The sequence below is a fragment of the Borostomias antarcticus genome, assembly GCF_949987555.1.
Source record: "Borostomias antarcticus genome assembly, chromosome: 23".
Classification (NCBI taxonomy): Eukaryota; Metazoa; Chordata; class Actinopteri; order Stomiiformes; family Stomiidae; genus Borostomias; species Borostomias antarcticus.
The window spans coordinates 6,439,458-6,453,198 of NC_140256.1; the positions used below are offsets into that span (position 1 = coordinate 6,439,458).

The window sequence follows — 13,741 nt, forward strand, 5'->3', positions numbered from 1 at the left end:
AACTGCCTACTCTACTTTATGACCCATTTGTTTTATTTTCTTTAGTTTTCTTGTTGTTTTGCCTAATTTTGGATGCGTTTGCTTGTAATGCTATGTTGAGAAAATTCAATAAAAAAAAGTTACAGAATCCCGTTGTCATTGTATTGTTTAATGTGATTTATCAATAAATACATTTAATTTAATTAAATACTTTGAACTCTCTGATGCAAAGTAATGCACTAAAAAAGACAATAATTTCCCAGACACCACTCCAAATTTCACATTTACATCTGTCGGCAATATGCAGAAAATCGGCATCCATAAGCCAGGGGGCCAACCTATGACGTCACTTTCCACCCTCTAGAGTAAAAAAAAAAAAAAAAAAAAAAAAAGAGAGAGAGAGAGTATGTAGCTCACGAGCAGAATGGGTAACTTTCCCTAGCTAGATTTTGGTGTCAGGTTCCAGGTCAGCTAACCTTACCAAATAATTTTAAAGGAGATCTCTTTTACATCATAACACCATAATGTAAGCATCTCAAATAATTGTGTATTGAAATAGGTAGTTTGCCAAATAAGAATCTGTCTTCCATGTCAGCTAAATAGCTAGCATTACGGGTAGCGAGATAACGCGGGTAATGTGTCCGCCTAGTTAGCTAACATTAACTAATGAGCTAGCTAGCAACACAATGAACTGCTAGCTAAGCAGCAGCTATCGTTTCAGCTACTGGCTACTGTCTTGTCATCACGCCATTGTTTGTGCTAATTCTTCTCCTCAAAAGGTCTGAAGATGAGTGTACTGTCTCAAGTCATATCTTCCCAGCAATCAAATACAGAGCTTTTGACTATGTTTGTGAGGTGAGTCAGTAAGTAGCCGGCTGTTTCTTCATCATGGCGTGAAGGCTATCTCCTCTCTATGGCTGACACTTAACAGTTAGCTACTCAATCGTCTTTATGGTTCTATTCACAATTCAGGCCTCTACAAGTCTCACGTTGACTATGAACTGGCTGGCCCTCCCAATGCCCTACCTTGGCAACAGTGACCTTTACCCCCACAATGGCAAACCCCCTGAGGTGATTTATCGGAAACCATGGATCAGAGGTACAGTAGGCACTCACTCACTGAGAGATACAGTAATCTAATCTCGTGGAAGAAATTAACTCATCCAAAATTAACTTTCCACCTTATCCTAATTGCTTTTATCGTTCATTGTTTTGACAGGAAATGTGATATCCACCGCCAAACTGTTTGTCAGTGGATCAGTGCTAGCTAACTTGGGAACAGAAGGAGTACCAACAGACTTCCTGGAAAGGTTAACATTCCATTTCATGTTCAGACTCAGAGCATCTTTGTTGGGTGAAGGAGTACTCATGGCTTCAAATAATAGAGAAGTGAATATTTTTCTTTCTCAATCTGATTTTATTCTCCAGGCTGAGTGTGAGTGTAACCCAGGTGAAGGGGGATGCTGGGGAGGTGATATCGAGCTCCAACCCTAACTCACAGGTGCTGGACAGAGATGAGGCCTACTGGTTGCTACGAGATACTACCGACCAGAGGAACCCTCACTGCCATGAAGTCTTCAGCAAGAACACAGAAGAGCAGATAGGCCAGAGGCAAACCCATGCAGGCTAGTTCTGAGTTAAATCCATATCTGCCCGTTGGATAGGTTTCCTCTGCTATTTTGAGAGACTGGAATGTCGTTATAATAACTCCCCTCCCAGATCTCATCATGCCAGAAGAGGTGATGTTTGTCGATCGGCTTCTACGGTTCAAGAGGCATCTGCCCACGCTGAGGGCCAAGCTGGACAGGTTGAGGACCCTGTTTGTGTCAGACCCTCTGCTCAGCCCCAAAGGAGGCAGCCTCTCTGAGGAGGCCTTATTCAGGTAGATACTGTGTGAAGGAGCTCAAGAGATTGTACAGTACATTGGAATTCTTGGTCCTGCTCCTCTCCACAGTTGCTTATCAGTTCCTAAGTTCCTGACTAAACAATATAAAATCTAAATTATATATATACGTAAATATATAAAATGTTAATAATATAGTATTAGCCTAGAGCTAAAAGTAAAGTAAAAACCTTTACCTCAAAATATAGCCTATTAGATAATGAATATAATACAGAAAATTGTACATGTGCAAAGTGATTGATAAAATTGATAAAATGAAAGACCGGACTCTCATATCAGGCCACTGCTCCTGGTCCAGCCTCAATTGTGCTAGCAAATGTTGTGGAGGTTGTGGGATTGGACGTGTCAATGAACAAAAACTGGATTACATTTGTTAGTCTGTGTTTTATTGCCCTTTAGGCATTGTGCAGCCTACGAGGTACCCCTTGATGCAGAAACACAAAGCGCAAAGACATATTCAAACACTGCTGAAGTGTTCAGCAAAGAGCCATTTTTGAATGAAGAGGTAATATAGAGGATAATGATCAAAATTCTATTAATACTGTAATAATAAATAACCCTTGTAAATTTAGATTCTTCCATTCTTGCAGTGTTTTCTGTTACCTGTTGAGATGGACATCTTCACATTCAAGACTGATGATTCCACTCCTTTTCCAAACACCTGTGATGTACTGAATGCTGCTCCAGAATTGATGGAGGACCAGATCTCTTGCCAGAATGTACTCTCTGCAGGTGGGCTGGTGGAGCTGGTCTCATTTTTGTGATTGAAGCAATTTGCTAAAATAAATACAGGGTATTCTGTTTTATTTTCTTTCAGCCACTACCTCAGATCTGCTGCTATCTGTGGAAATCTCTCCATTTGAAGTACCAAGGGGTCTAGCCATTTACTCTCATTGTGAGATGAATGATACCATACCTGATCCCAAGTCACCAGGTACAATTCTATTAATACTGAACTATAAGTTGTCAAAAGCCAAGCGAGAATTTAATGTCAACATTTGCAGTAAATGTTCCACTGTGCTGTCAGGTTATCTGATGCTTCCTACTGAGTTGGAGATGGACCTACCTTTGACCCCCTCTCCTAAGACCAGCCCAACCCAGCTACGTTCGTCCTACTCTCAGCTCTCACCTGAGCAGGTGTCCCCCATATACAGACAGTAAGTCCCCTACCGTCAGGCAATATGACCAAGCTGGAGTTAGACTACAGCGCAAAGCCAGTCTGGATAGAGAAAAATATAGATGCTAAGTACATTGCTAAGAATACTGTGTATGACTTATAGATATTTAGTGTCTGAGAGAGATCAAGAGCAGATGGAGCAGACACTATGGATGGCAGAGAAGCACCCTGACTTCATGCTCAGCTTTCTTTTGACAGGTAAAATAAATTTATATTTCAGCTCCTTCTGCTACTGTATGTTCATCTGTTGCCTTGAAAATGCTGCGGTGTGTTAAGTTGCACAGTGGATGACTAGTTCCTCAATTCGTCCCTGTTTCCTGACAGAGCCCCAGGTGTCTGAACCTGTTGTCCAGTTCCAGCCCCTGGCCGAAGCTGTGAGACTATTAGCTATTGGCCGGGAAAGATCTGTCAACATGGAAATGGACCTGTCACTTCTACCACCAATCTCACCAGCGCTGTCAGAGGGCTGTCTGACAGGTTGCCACAATTTTACTGAGTGTGATAGCCCTGGGCATCCCCATGCTAAGGAGGCTTTGAGCAATGCGATGGAGGACTTCACACCACTCTCACCCAGCCAGATAGACTGTGAGTATACTACCCCTATTTTTCAATACTGAGTGCAATATTTTTCAATATGAGGTAACCTATTGTGCGCATATTCAATCTAGACATTCCTTTCAAGATGTATTTCAAAGCTTTAATATAGTGCCTGTTGAAATTGCGGATTTCTTGTCTCGTAGACATCCTGCAGGAATCGATTGGTGACTCAGGTGAGTGTTATGCGGTTGATAGATCAGGTTTGCTATTCAGTATGCATGTTTTTCAGATGGCTGCAGCAGAATGCTGTAACACTCTCTTCTTTTATGTCTCTAGAGCCGCCAGTCCCACCCAGCAAGGTCAAGCCTATCCTGAAGAATCCAACATCGCTCACCGCACTTTCTCACCAGGAGAAGGAAAAAGCTGGGGATGTAGTTAACACAGCAGAGACTGCCGCCACCTCCAATGACATTGATAAAGCTCGAAACATGGTTATTTCTGCACCCACGGCATTCAGTGAGGAGCAGAGGTCTGGGAATACACCTGGGAGCTCAGTCCATGCTGCTACCGCCTCCAAGGAGAAATTTAACTGGACGATCAGACCTGGGAGAAAGGAAGATATCCAACCAGTGCAGAGTGCCAAAGTACCCAGATTCACCCTCGCCCCCAGCCTCACCTCTAGGCCCAGTGTGAGAGACAGGCATGGGAGTGTCGGTGTGACCAAACCTCCACCTCGGGAGGACTTGGACCCTCTGTCCAGCTTCATGATGCTCAGGTCCCAACAGAGAACCCCTATTCTGGTGGTGCCTAAGAGCAGCAGCACCCCAGGTAGACCAAAGTCATCTTTATTTATATAGCACTGCTCAAACAAGTAAATGTAGCACATAGTGCTGTACACAATAAATAAAAACAGTAAAAATAGTAGATAAGAAAATAAAACAGGACAGATCATACATGGGAAAAGAGAGGAAGCAATTTTAAAAAGGTATGTCTTATCGGTTAAAAGCTCCCACAGTCTCAGCCATTCGTAGTTTTCTGGGAGGGTATTCCAGAGGCTGGGGGCGTAAAAACTGAAGGCTGCGTCCCCATATAGACTACAGGTTGTAGACTAGATACTAGATGTATGTAGACTAGAGGTTCCTGTACGACTCAGTCCGTGGGAGCATGACGCTGGCCAGCTATGTCAGGGTTGTGCTCCTGCTTGGGGTCATGCGCTGCACTTTGTGTGGCGTTCCTATCACCTCTTTTTCACTATGTTATGTAAGTGGTGGAGTCATTAACGCGTGTTTCTCAGTCCCTAAGGTGAGTCAGACACCACAGGCCCCTGCCACAGAACAGAGGGCGGGATCTGAGGCCAAGCCCGCCTATGCGAGACCTGCAGTCACAGGAAGTGAGATCAGACCCCAAGAAGCAACCAGTCAGAAGCCTGTCCATGACAGCAAGGTGATCCAGGTCCAAGCCACAGGTACAGCAAAGTACCACTGCTGACTAGATGTACGATTATCAACTTCTTGAAATAAGTCAAAGGAGAAAAGTAGAGGAGCCGAAATTCTTTTGAAAACAGCAGTATGAACTGAAATCTTCTACGTTTGTGCGCTATGGTTAGGATAATATCTATCATATCTATCTATAATATCCATCATCAGCAGTCGCATGCTCAATCATACACATATACATCATGAGGGTTAGGGGTTGGGCAGGGGGGCGGTTAGCCCAGTGAATACGAACCCGGGTAAGGGATATGGTGGGGCACAATACAGATTTCTTATGATAACTCTTACAGCATCAGATCTGTACATATTTGATTCCTCTTCCCTATCCTCACGGTAGAGAGCCAGTGGCGTGCATTTGGCGAGCTGCAAGTGTTGGCCCAGGCCTGTCTGTCCAGGGCCAGGGAGCTGGGCCTCAACACGGCCAGCTGCGGAGACTTCAGCAGCCTGGCCCCAGACCGCACTCACTTCCTCCTCAAACAGCAGGAGAAGAAGCTCAGTCTGAGACAGGGACATGGTGAGACATGACATGGAGACACACTGTAGCTGTACCAAGCACTGTTTTGTGATAGATACAGTATGTATATTATTGTGTTCTACATTATGTCAAATGTCTACCATGATCTCTCAAGCCCTCATCAAATTTGGTGAAGCTTGACAGTCTGTGAAAATGATCGTTCTCGTAGATTCGTAAGACATGCATTTCATCATGTTGAGCTATTTATTTTTGTTGTGTTCTATTCCACTGTAGGCCAGGAGGAGTTGTACAACCAGGTGGCTTTGATCCATGTTCTGGTGAAAGTCAAGGACCTGCTCCTCAAGTGTGACCTCAACACAGCTGTGGGTCGGTATACAGCCTCTTAATGTTTGGATATTAATGTGAGATAACAGTACATATTGCAACTGAAAATATACGGTTTTAAATGAGTGTGAAACACATTAATAATGTTGAGAGGTGTTCAAAGCGCCAGGTTTACTCCCCGGTGTCTTGTGTCGTCTTAGAGTACCTGTCGAGGGCCAGCGAGGCGTGCGCAGAGAAGAGCCTGGAGCTGCTGCTCAGGAGGCTGAAGGTCCTCCACTACCTCAGCCAGAGGAACCAGGAGCCCAGCCCCAAGATCCTGGAGCTGCAGGAACACATGACAACCTGGCTACAGACGAGGAGGGCCCACAACCCAGCCTCCAAAGTCAGCCGCCCGCCTCATCCAAAATACTTTCCCCCATGTCCCGTGTGTATCAGTGAAATATCATTGCTATGATATACTTATTTTGTTCTAGGTTCTGGTGATCATAACAGTGGATTCGGACTGCGCCAGAGTCATGCTCGTCAATGGCCTGAGCCAAGTGACCGGTTAGGAAATGATCTACTGCAGGCATTCCCAAACTGTGAGATGGGCCTCCCCTGGGGGGCCCCAAAGAAATTCAGGGGAGGCATTGAGGGATGGTTAGAAAAAAAAAAAGGAAAACATTGAAATCAATAATGGGAGAGATGTATACTAAATTTGTGGATAGTGCAGAGAAAGCCTCCCTTCGCAGACATGAATGTATTGTGCGAAAACGTCATAACGTTAACTAGCAACAGGTGCCACCGAGCTAAGTTAGCTGTGTAACGTTATGGGCTAGCTAACGCTGCCTTGCAAAATGGACAAATTTGGGGGGTTGGGGGGGGCCCACATTGATGGAGTTTGGGAACCCATGATCTACTGTAACTGATAAGATGCTCTAGTACAGTAGAGACATAAGAGTGTTGTGGCCACACCATTATGTCCTTTCTCTCCTAAATTGATGTGTGTGTGTGTGCGTGCGTGCGTGCGTGTGAGTGTGCCGCAGGTGAGGCTGTAGCTGCTGTGTGCCCTGAAGGGAACAAACAGAAGCTAGATGGAGCCAGAGTTCTGAACAGGTGTGCCACTCTCTCCACACACGCACACACACACACCTGAAATTAACAACAGGCTTGTTGTGCGTACAGGACCTCTACTTCTCTGCTGTGTGCATCTCTCTCTCTCTCTCTCTCTTGTCCCCAGCCTGCGTGGTAATGTGTGTGTGGTGGTGTCTAGCCAGCACATGGGTGCAGACTTCCCATGGCAGTGTTTCTCTTTGGTGGTGGAGTTCGACTGTACGGACCCCTCGCCCTGGGCGGCTATATGCAGGGAGAGGAACATCAGCCACCTCACCTTCCACACCACCGTCCACAACACTCGTTAGTGCTGATGAATCCATACGTTGCTATGTTGTCAGTTTTTCATGAAATGGAAAGACATTACAGATGCTAAGACATTACAGACAAGGCATGTCATTTTTCTTTCAAGTATCTTCGTGTCAATATTTTTCCGGTATTTCTGTGTGTGTGTGTGTGTGTGTGTATTAATCTCTCAGATGCTGAGCCAGAGTCTTGGTCCCTGGAGCAGAACGTTCCCTATGTGTTGTTTGTGACAGAAGGCCTGCTCAACTGTCCTCTACTGCTGCACATACTGGAGTCTACGTGAGTCTTCCCTCAACTCCACCACACAGGAAAACATTCAGCTTATGGGGGATAAATAAGGGGATGTATGAAAGTGAAACTCTTAATGTATCCGGTTTGTGTGAGTGCCGATTTGTGTGTGTGCGTGCGTGCGTGCGTGCGTGTGTGTGTGTACTGCAGGTACAATGTGACCGTATTGGAGAGAAGCTACTCCCAGCCTTTACAGAGACTCGGAGGGACCCATCACTATGCTGTGATCACAGTGGACGAGAGTACTGCTGTCATCATTCAGGTAGGTTGAGCCCACAGTATGTAGAATAGAGTAGAGTTATTTTGCAACGCCAGCCGAAGTGCTCCTTGTTGTATGAATTGCTGTCCTGTTTCATATATAATTTCTCTAGCTGGTGTCGCCCCCTATCGGCCTTCATTGGTATTATATACAGTATTAGTACCCCTCCTCCAAAATGATTAGAACTGTCACACAATTCTTTTGTTGTGTGTGTGCATGCGTACGTGCGTTTGTGTGTGTGTGTGTGTGTGTGTGTGTGTGTGTGTGCGTGCGTGCGTGCTTGTGTGTGTACAGGAGCAGGAGGAGCTGTGTCATGAGCGAGCCTGTGAGAGTGTGGTGATGAGGCTGACCGCTCTGTCTCTGCAGTACAGCTGCTGCTGGCTCATCCTCCACTGTCTAGACAGCCAGGGAGGAGGGTGTGTGTTCACACACACATGCACACAAACAAACATACACACACTCACACTCACATGCCTATATTTATGATCTTACAAGTTCTTTGTTATTCCACAGATGTAATTATGGTTCTGTGTTGGTTTCAGACTGACAAGTGAAGGCTTCCATAACCTTGCTTTGGTCTACTCATCTCTGGTTCTGTTTGGCCTGAAGTCTGAGGATCTGAAGCTTAAGGTACAACGTATGAGTCTCAGCTGTCTGAAAGATGACAGCAAGAACCCTATCCGTGTATGAAGTATCTATCTTGAGGCTCCACCCTCAACTGTGTTGGATACCAGGTGCTGATCGTGCCAGACGTTGTGGACATAGCCAAGTGGATCTGCCAGATAGCCTTCCACACCCTGATGGCGAGTGAGAGAGATCCTCTGAGCTACCTGGATAAAGAATGGCTGACAGTGCTGCCTTCTGAGGTATGTTTAACGTTCTAGAACGTTTGCATGTGTGTTACACTAATGCGTGGGTTTATACTTGCATGTGTGTGCTCAAGCTTGCATGTTCACTCATGATTCCATGTATGTTCGCATATCCATCTGTGTGTGCGTTTGTGTGTCAATGTCGATGTAATTTTATTTATATAGCACCATTAATACATATCAATGTAGCACATAGTGCTTTCCATAAAAAGAGATGGATAAAAACATCAAATATATCAACACAATAAGAACAGATTTAAAAGAAACGATAAAAGTAAAATAATTTTAAATTAAAAGATAGTATAAAATAGAATAACAACTATAAAAACAGAGAATAAAAATTAAGAATACTAAGATATTAAAGTAGCCTAGGTAAAGCTATGTGATAAAAGCAATGTTAAAAATGTATGTTTTATGATCTTGCTTAAACGTTACCTAAGCACCTTCTCAGACATTCTCAGTTCCTCTGGCAGGGTACTCCAAAGGCTGGGGGCATACAAACTGAAGGCTGCCTCCCCATGCCTCTTAGTCCTGGCTCTAGGAACCATTAAAAGCTCATTGCCAGAGGACCTGAGGGACATACTAGGTGTATATTTTAAAAGCATATCTTATATGTATTTAGGTGCTTAATTATGTAAGGATTTATAGACTAATAAAATAATCTTAAAATCTATTCTAAAACTGGTAACCAGTACAGTGATTTTAAAACTGGTGTGATGTGAGCCCTCATTGTGGTCATTGTAAGAACACGTGCTGCAGCATTTAGAATCAGTCAGAGTTGACTAATCGCCTTTTTTGGTAGGCCAGACAGGAGAGGGTTACAATTGTCCGACCTGCTTGTAATAAAAGCATGCATTAGTCTTTCAGTATCAGTCTGGGAGAGGAAAGGTTTCACCATGGCAATGTTTCTTAGGTGATAAAATGAGGTCTTTGTCACATTCTTTATATGGGCCTCAACGCTCAGATCAGAGTCCAGCACGACACCTAAGGCCCAAATCCACAAAGAATGGATTGCTCCCGCTAATAGCTTGATATTTTGCACAGCAATTGCAACGGCAATCTGCTCCTGTTTAGCACGATATCCACAAAAGATTTTGCTCTAATGATATGCCCGGGCAAACACGCCCACTAATTTGCCAACTGTGTGCAATTTGCGGCCATGATTGCAATTAGTTACTGTATGTACGCGTTCTTGTGCACGCCTGGCATGACTGTGCCTTTGTCTGGCTACAATAACTGCTGCCATGATCCCTGGAGAGCCCGGGTATGTCAGCCCCTTATACAGTATGTGCACTTACCACCAGCTAAATGCAATTTGTTCTTGTATATACTGTAGATACAAGATCTTGGATATAGATGGATCTTTCCCCAGTGTTTCAAGCTTTTCTCCATATTTCAGAACACAGATTGGATCATAATGAAAATGACAGACCACACTTTTTGTGCATGGCTGGAAGCCAGCGCACCATAGATAGCATTTGTCCGGTTGTCACTCCCTCCCTCCCTCCCTCCCTCCCTCCCTCCCTCCCTCCCTCCCTCCCTCCCTCCTTCCCTCCCACCGTCATGTTGTTGACCTGCAGTTCTATGTTGCCACCACAAGAGGCAGTGGCAGCATAGCTATGGTAACTTGTGTTGTTCCTTCTCATGACATTGTGTAGGGGTAACATGTACAGACTGAAAAGTAAGGGCCCTAGAATTGATCCTTGTGGGACCCCACATGTCATCTCAGTGTTTTTTGAGCTGTGGTCACCAAGGGTGACGAAAAACCCGTCCAGTTAAATACGTCCTGAACTTGAAGTCAAGGACAGGCCTGGAGAGGCCGACCCAGTTCTCCAGTGTGTGTGTGATTCAGATTCAGATTCTATTTGTTACATGTATATAGTACAGTGTACAATGTACAGTGAAATGTCGGTGTGTGTGTGTGTGTGTTTGTGTTTTGTTCCTTTAGGAGGAGAGGTGTCTGCTGACGTTCCCCTGTGTGAATCCAGTGGTGGCCCAACTGATGCTGAGGAGGGCTCCGTCTCTCAAGTGGCTCCTGGGGGCTTCGCTCTCCCAGCTGCAGGAGCTGCTGCCCGAGGTCCCCCACAAGATCATCAAGGTGACTTGGATTACCTCTTTCTGTAGTCCCCTTGGTCCTCTCATGGACACTATTTACCTGGAGCTGTCCTTTATGGTTTATTCAGAGATTGTCAAGGTCCCTATATCCACTTATGGAAAGTTGCAAACAAACGGCAACATACAGTAACCCAGGCCATATTTGCATCTACCTTCCTGTGTCCAGATTATAATATATCATCAGTCTATGAAGCTGTATCATACTGTAAGTGGTCTCTCTCCATTCTTCCAGTCAGGATTTCAACCACACCACAGCACTGAGACTGCTCTTGTTAAGGTCTTCAATGACATCCATTTAAACACAGACAATGTCAGAATTTCAGTCTTAGTATTACTGGATCTCAGCGCTGCATTCTACACAGTTGACCACAACATATTACTTGGCCCACTGGAAAACTGGCTGGGAATTTCAGGTACAGTGCTAGACTGGTTTGAATCCTTCTTGAAGGATAGGGACTACTTTGTGTCTATAGGCAAATCTGAGCTGACAAAAATGACCTGTGGAGTTCCCCAAGGCTCCATTCTGGGGCCTCTTCTGTTCAACATTTACATGCTCCCACTAGCTCAAATTATGGAAAACAACAAAATATGTTACCATAGCTACGCAGGCGACACACATTTATATCACCATATCACCAGGAGACTATAATTCTATATAAGTGCATTGAACAAACCAATTGGATGTGCCAGACCTTTCTTCAATTAAACAAAAATAAAATTGAAGTAACTTTGGAGACAAAGAAGAACGATTAAAAGTCAGCGCTCAGCTCCAATCAGTAATGCTAAAAACCACAAACGAAGGCAGAAACTTTGTTGTAGTCATGGACTCTGACCTGAATTTCAACAGCCACATTAAGACAATTACAAAGTCAGCCTACTATCACCTGAAGAACATATCAAGGATTAAAGGATTTATGTCTCAGCAGGATCCGGAAAAACGTGTCCATGCATTTATCTTAAGTGGACTCGACTACTGTAACGGTGTGTTTACAGGTCTCTAAAAAATCGATCAAACAGCTGCAGCTGATTCAGAACACTGCTGCTCGAGTCCTCACTAAGACTAAGAAAGTGGATCACATCACTCCAGTTCTGAGGTTACACTGGCTTCCTGTCTGTCAAAGAATTGACTTTAAAATACTGCTGTTGGTTAATAAAGCACTTAATGGTTTAGGGCCAAAATATATTTCTGATCTGCTGCTACGTTATGAACCATCCAGACCTCTCAGGTCGTCTGGCACAGGCCTGCTTTCTGTCCCCAGAGTTAAAACAAAACATGGAGAAGCAGCGTTCAGTTTTAATGCTCCACATATCTGGAACAAACTTTCTGAAAACTGCAGGTCTGCTGCAACTCAGTTCTTTTAAATCAAGACTGAAGACTTTTCTTTTTGCCGGTGCTTTTTATTATTCATTCATATACTGCACTATAACTTTTATTCCTGTATTTTATTTTTCCTGCATTTTGTTTAAATGTCCTTTTTTGCATTTGGTTTTATATGACCTTTTATGGGTTTCTTGATGCTTTTAATGTCTCATGTAAAGCACTTTGAATTGCCTTGTTGCTGAAATGTGGTATACAAATAAACTTGCCTTGCCTTGGCGTTTCAGCTCTTCAGTGAAACCACGTCCCTCTACAAGCTGACGACAGTCCCCTCCCCTCCAGAGTCTCACCTCAACTTCCCTCCGACACACCACAGTGCGTCCCCCTGGACGACCGGCGAAGACCAGCGGGCCCATCACCAGGGCACGCTACACCATCCAGCACCATTCAGCGCTGACAGCAGAAATTTCCTCCCCAGCTCCCCCTGTGCTGGGAGCGTCGCAGGCAGCTTCTATCAGGAAGAACCTGCCACAGCCGAATATGACAGTAGAGATTTCCATGTCGACTTGAGTCACTCTTTCGTCTCCGAGTCTTCCGGCTTCCAGCGCAGTCAGAACAATAGCAACCCCTGGGAAGAGGAGGAGACTGATGAGGTGGTGTTTACGGGCTGGAGTAGCGCAGGAGGAAGACGGGAAAGAGGAGGAGGAAGAGGAGAGGAAGACTGGATAGGAAGAGCACCTACGCAACATGAGGCCTATGGCGGGTCCCCGGGACAACCAGCTGACCCAAAGACAACAGAGAATGTGTTGCAGTTGGACTCATCATTCAGCTACAGCTACGCGTCGCAGGGGCCAGCCTACTCCACCAGTCACAAATTCTCCTTTCCCTGTGGCTACAGTGACCACCAGTACCCTGAGAACAGCCACTTTCCCCCCATGACCTCCCCCAGAGGAGCTAGGCCCGCCAGTGGTGGTGGGGGTGGTGTAGTCAGTCCCTATGGTATTAGGCATGGGAGAGGTGGCATGGGGGTATCCCCTGGATATGGGACCAACTTCATGAAGAGCCAGGAGAGGAAGAGGAGTGCGGAGGGCGCAGAAATGTTTGGCACAGGTGAGACCCAAGAGATTCATATCTGAATTATTCAAATGATTTAACTACTAGATTTTCATTATATCTGCGTTATTTCTTCCTCTTTTGTTTTCGCCATGTTGGGCAGCCACAAGTGTGGAATGAATCAACTGACAGTTTGTTCCTCTGTTTTCTCATTGGCTGCTGCAGGTTTAACACCAATGAAGAGAGGGAAGCTCAGCTATGAGAAGGTTCCGGGCAGAAGTGATGGACAAACAAGACTAAGGTTCTTCTAGATATGGCATGTCTCATTACTGTGGATAGGAAGGCCATTTTAAATGTGTAAATTGTGTTCTTATTTAAATTATTTAAACACACTTCTGTAAATAGATTATTTAAGTTATTTCAAATTGTTTTATAGTCAACTTGTTTTATTGGTCAATCTGACATTTTGCATTCATTTATGAAGTGTTAATAAATCTATTTAAGTAATTTCACTAGTTAAAATCCTCTTCAATCTAATTCAGATTCGTAGATC

General features: G+C 44.6%; 1 protein-coding gene across 1 annotated transcript; it reads left to right on the forward strand.

Moving 5' to 3' along the window:
* Nucleotides 1-280: 280 nt before the first annotated feature.
* Nucleotides 281-13,499, forward strand: shoc1 (shortage in chiasmata 1; the record flags this gene model as incomplete). The annotated part of the gene is made up of 28 exons (XM_084457457.1): nucleotides 281-324; nucleotides 759-834; nucleotides 952-1,078; nucleotides 1,199-1,289; nucleotides 1,408-1,604; nucleotides 1,699-1,861; nucleotides 2,282-2,387; nucleotides 2,473-2,614; nucleotides 2,910-3,039; nucleotides 3,163-3,257; nucleotides 3,384-3,644; nucleotides 3,800-3,829; nucleotides 3,933-4,424; nucleotides 4,891-5,061; nucleotides 5,427-5,603; nucleotides 5,838-5,930; nucleotides 6,089-6,270; nucleotides 6,362-6,427; nucleotides 6,877-6,983; nucleotides 7,108-7,283; nucleotides 7,460-7,565; nucleotides 7,725-7,836; nucleotides 8,128-8,249; nucleotides 8,376-8,463; nucleotides 8,568-8,699; nucleotides 10,651-10,800; nucleotides 12,423-13,245; nucleotides 13,414-13,499. 28 exons carry the CDS (start codon nucleotides 281-283, stop codon nucleotides 13,497-13,499), a joined length of 4,545 nt encoding a protein of 1,514 aa, XP_084313583.1.
* Between the last annotated feature and the right edge of the window lie 242 nt (nucleotides 13,500-13,741).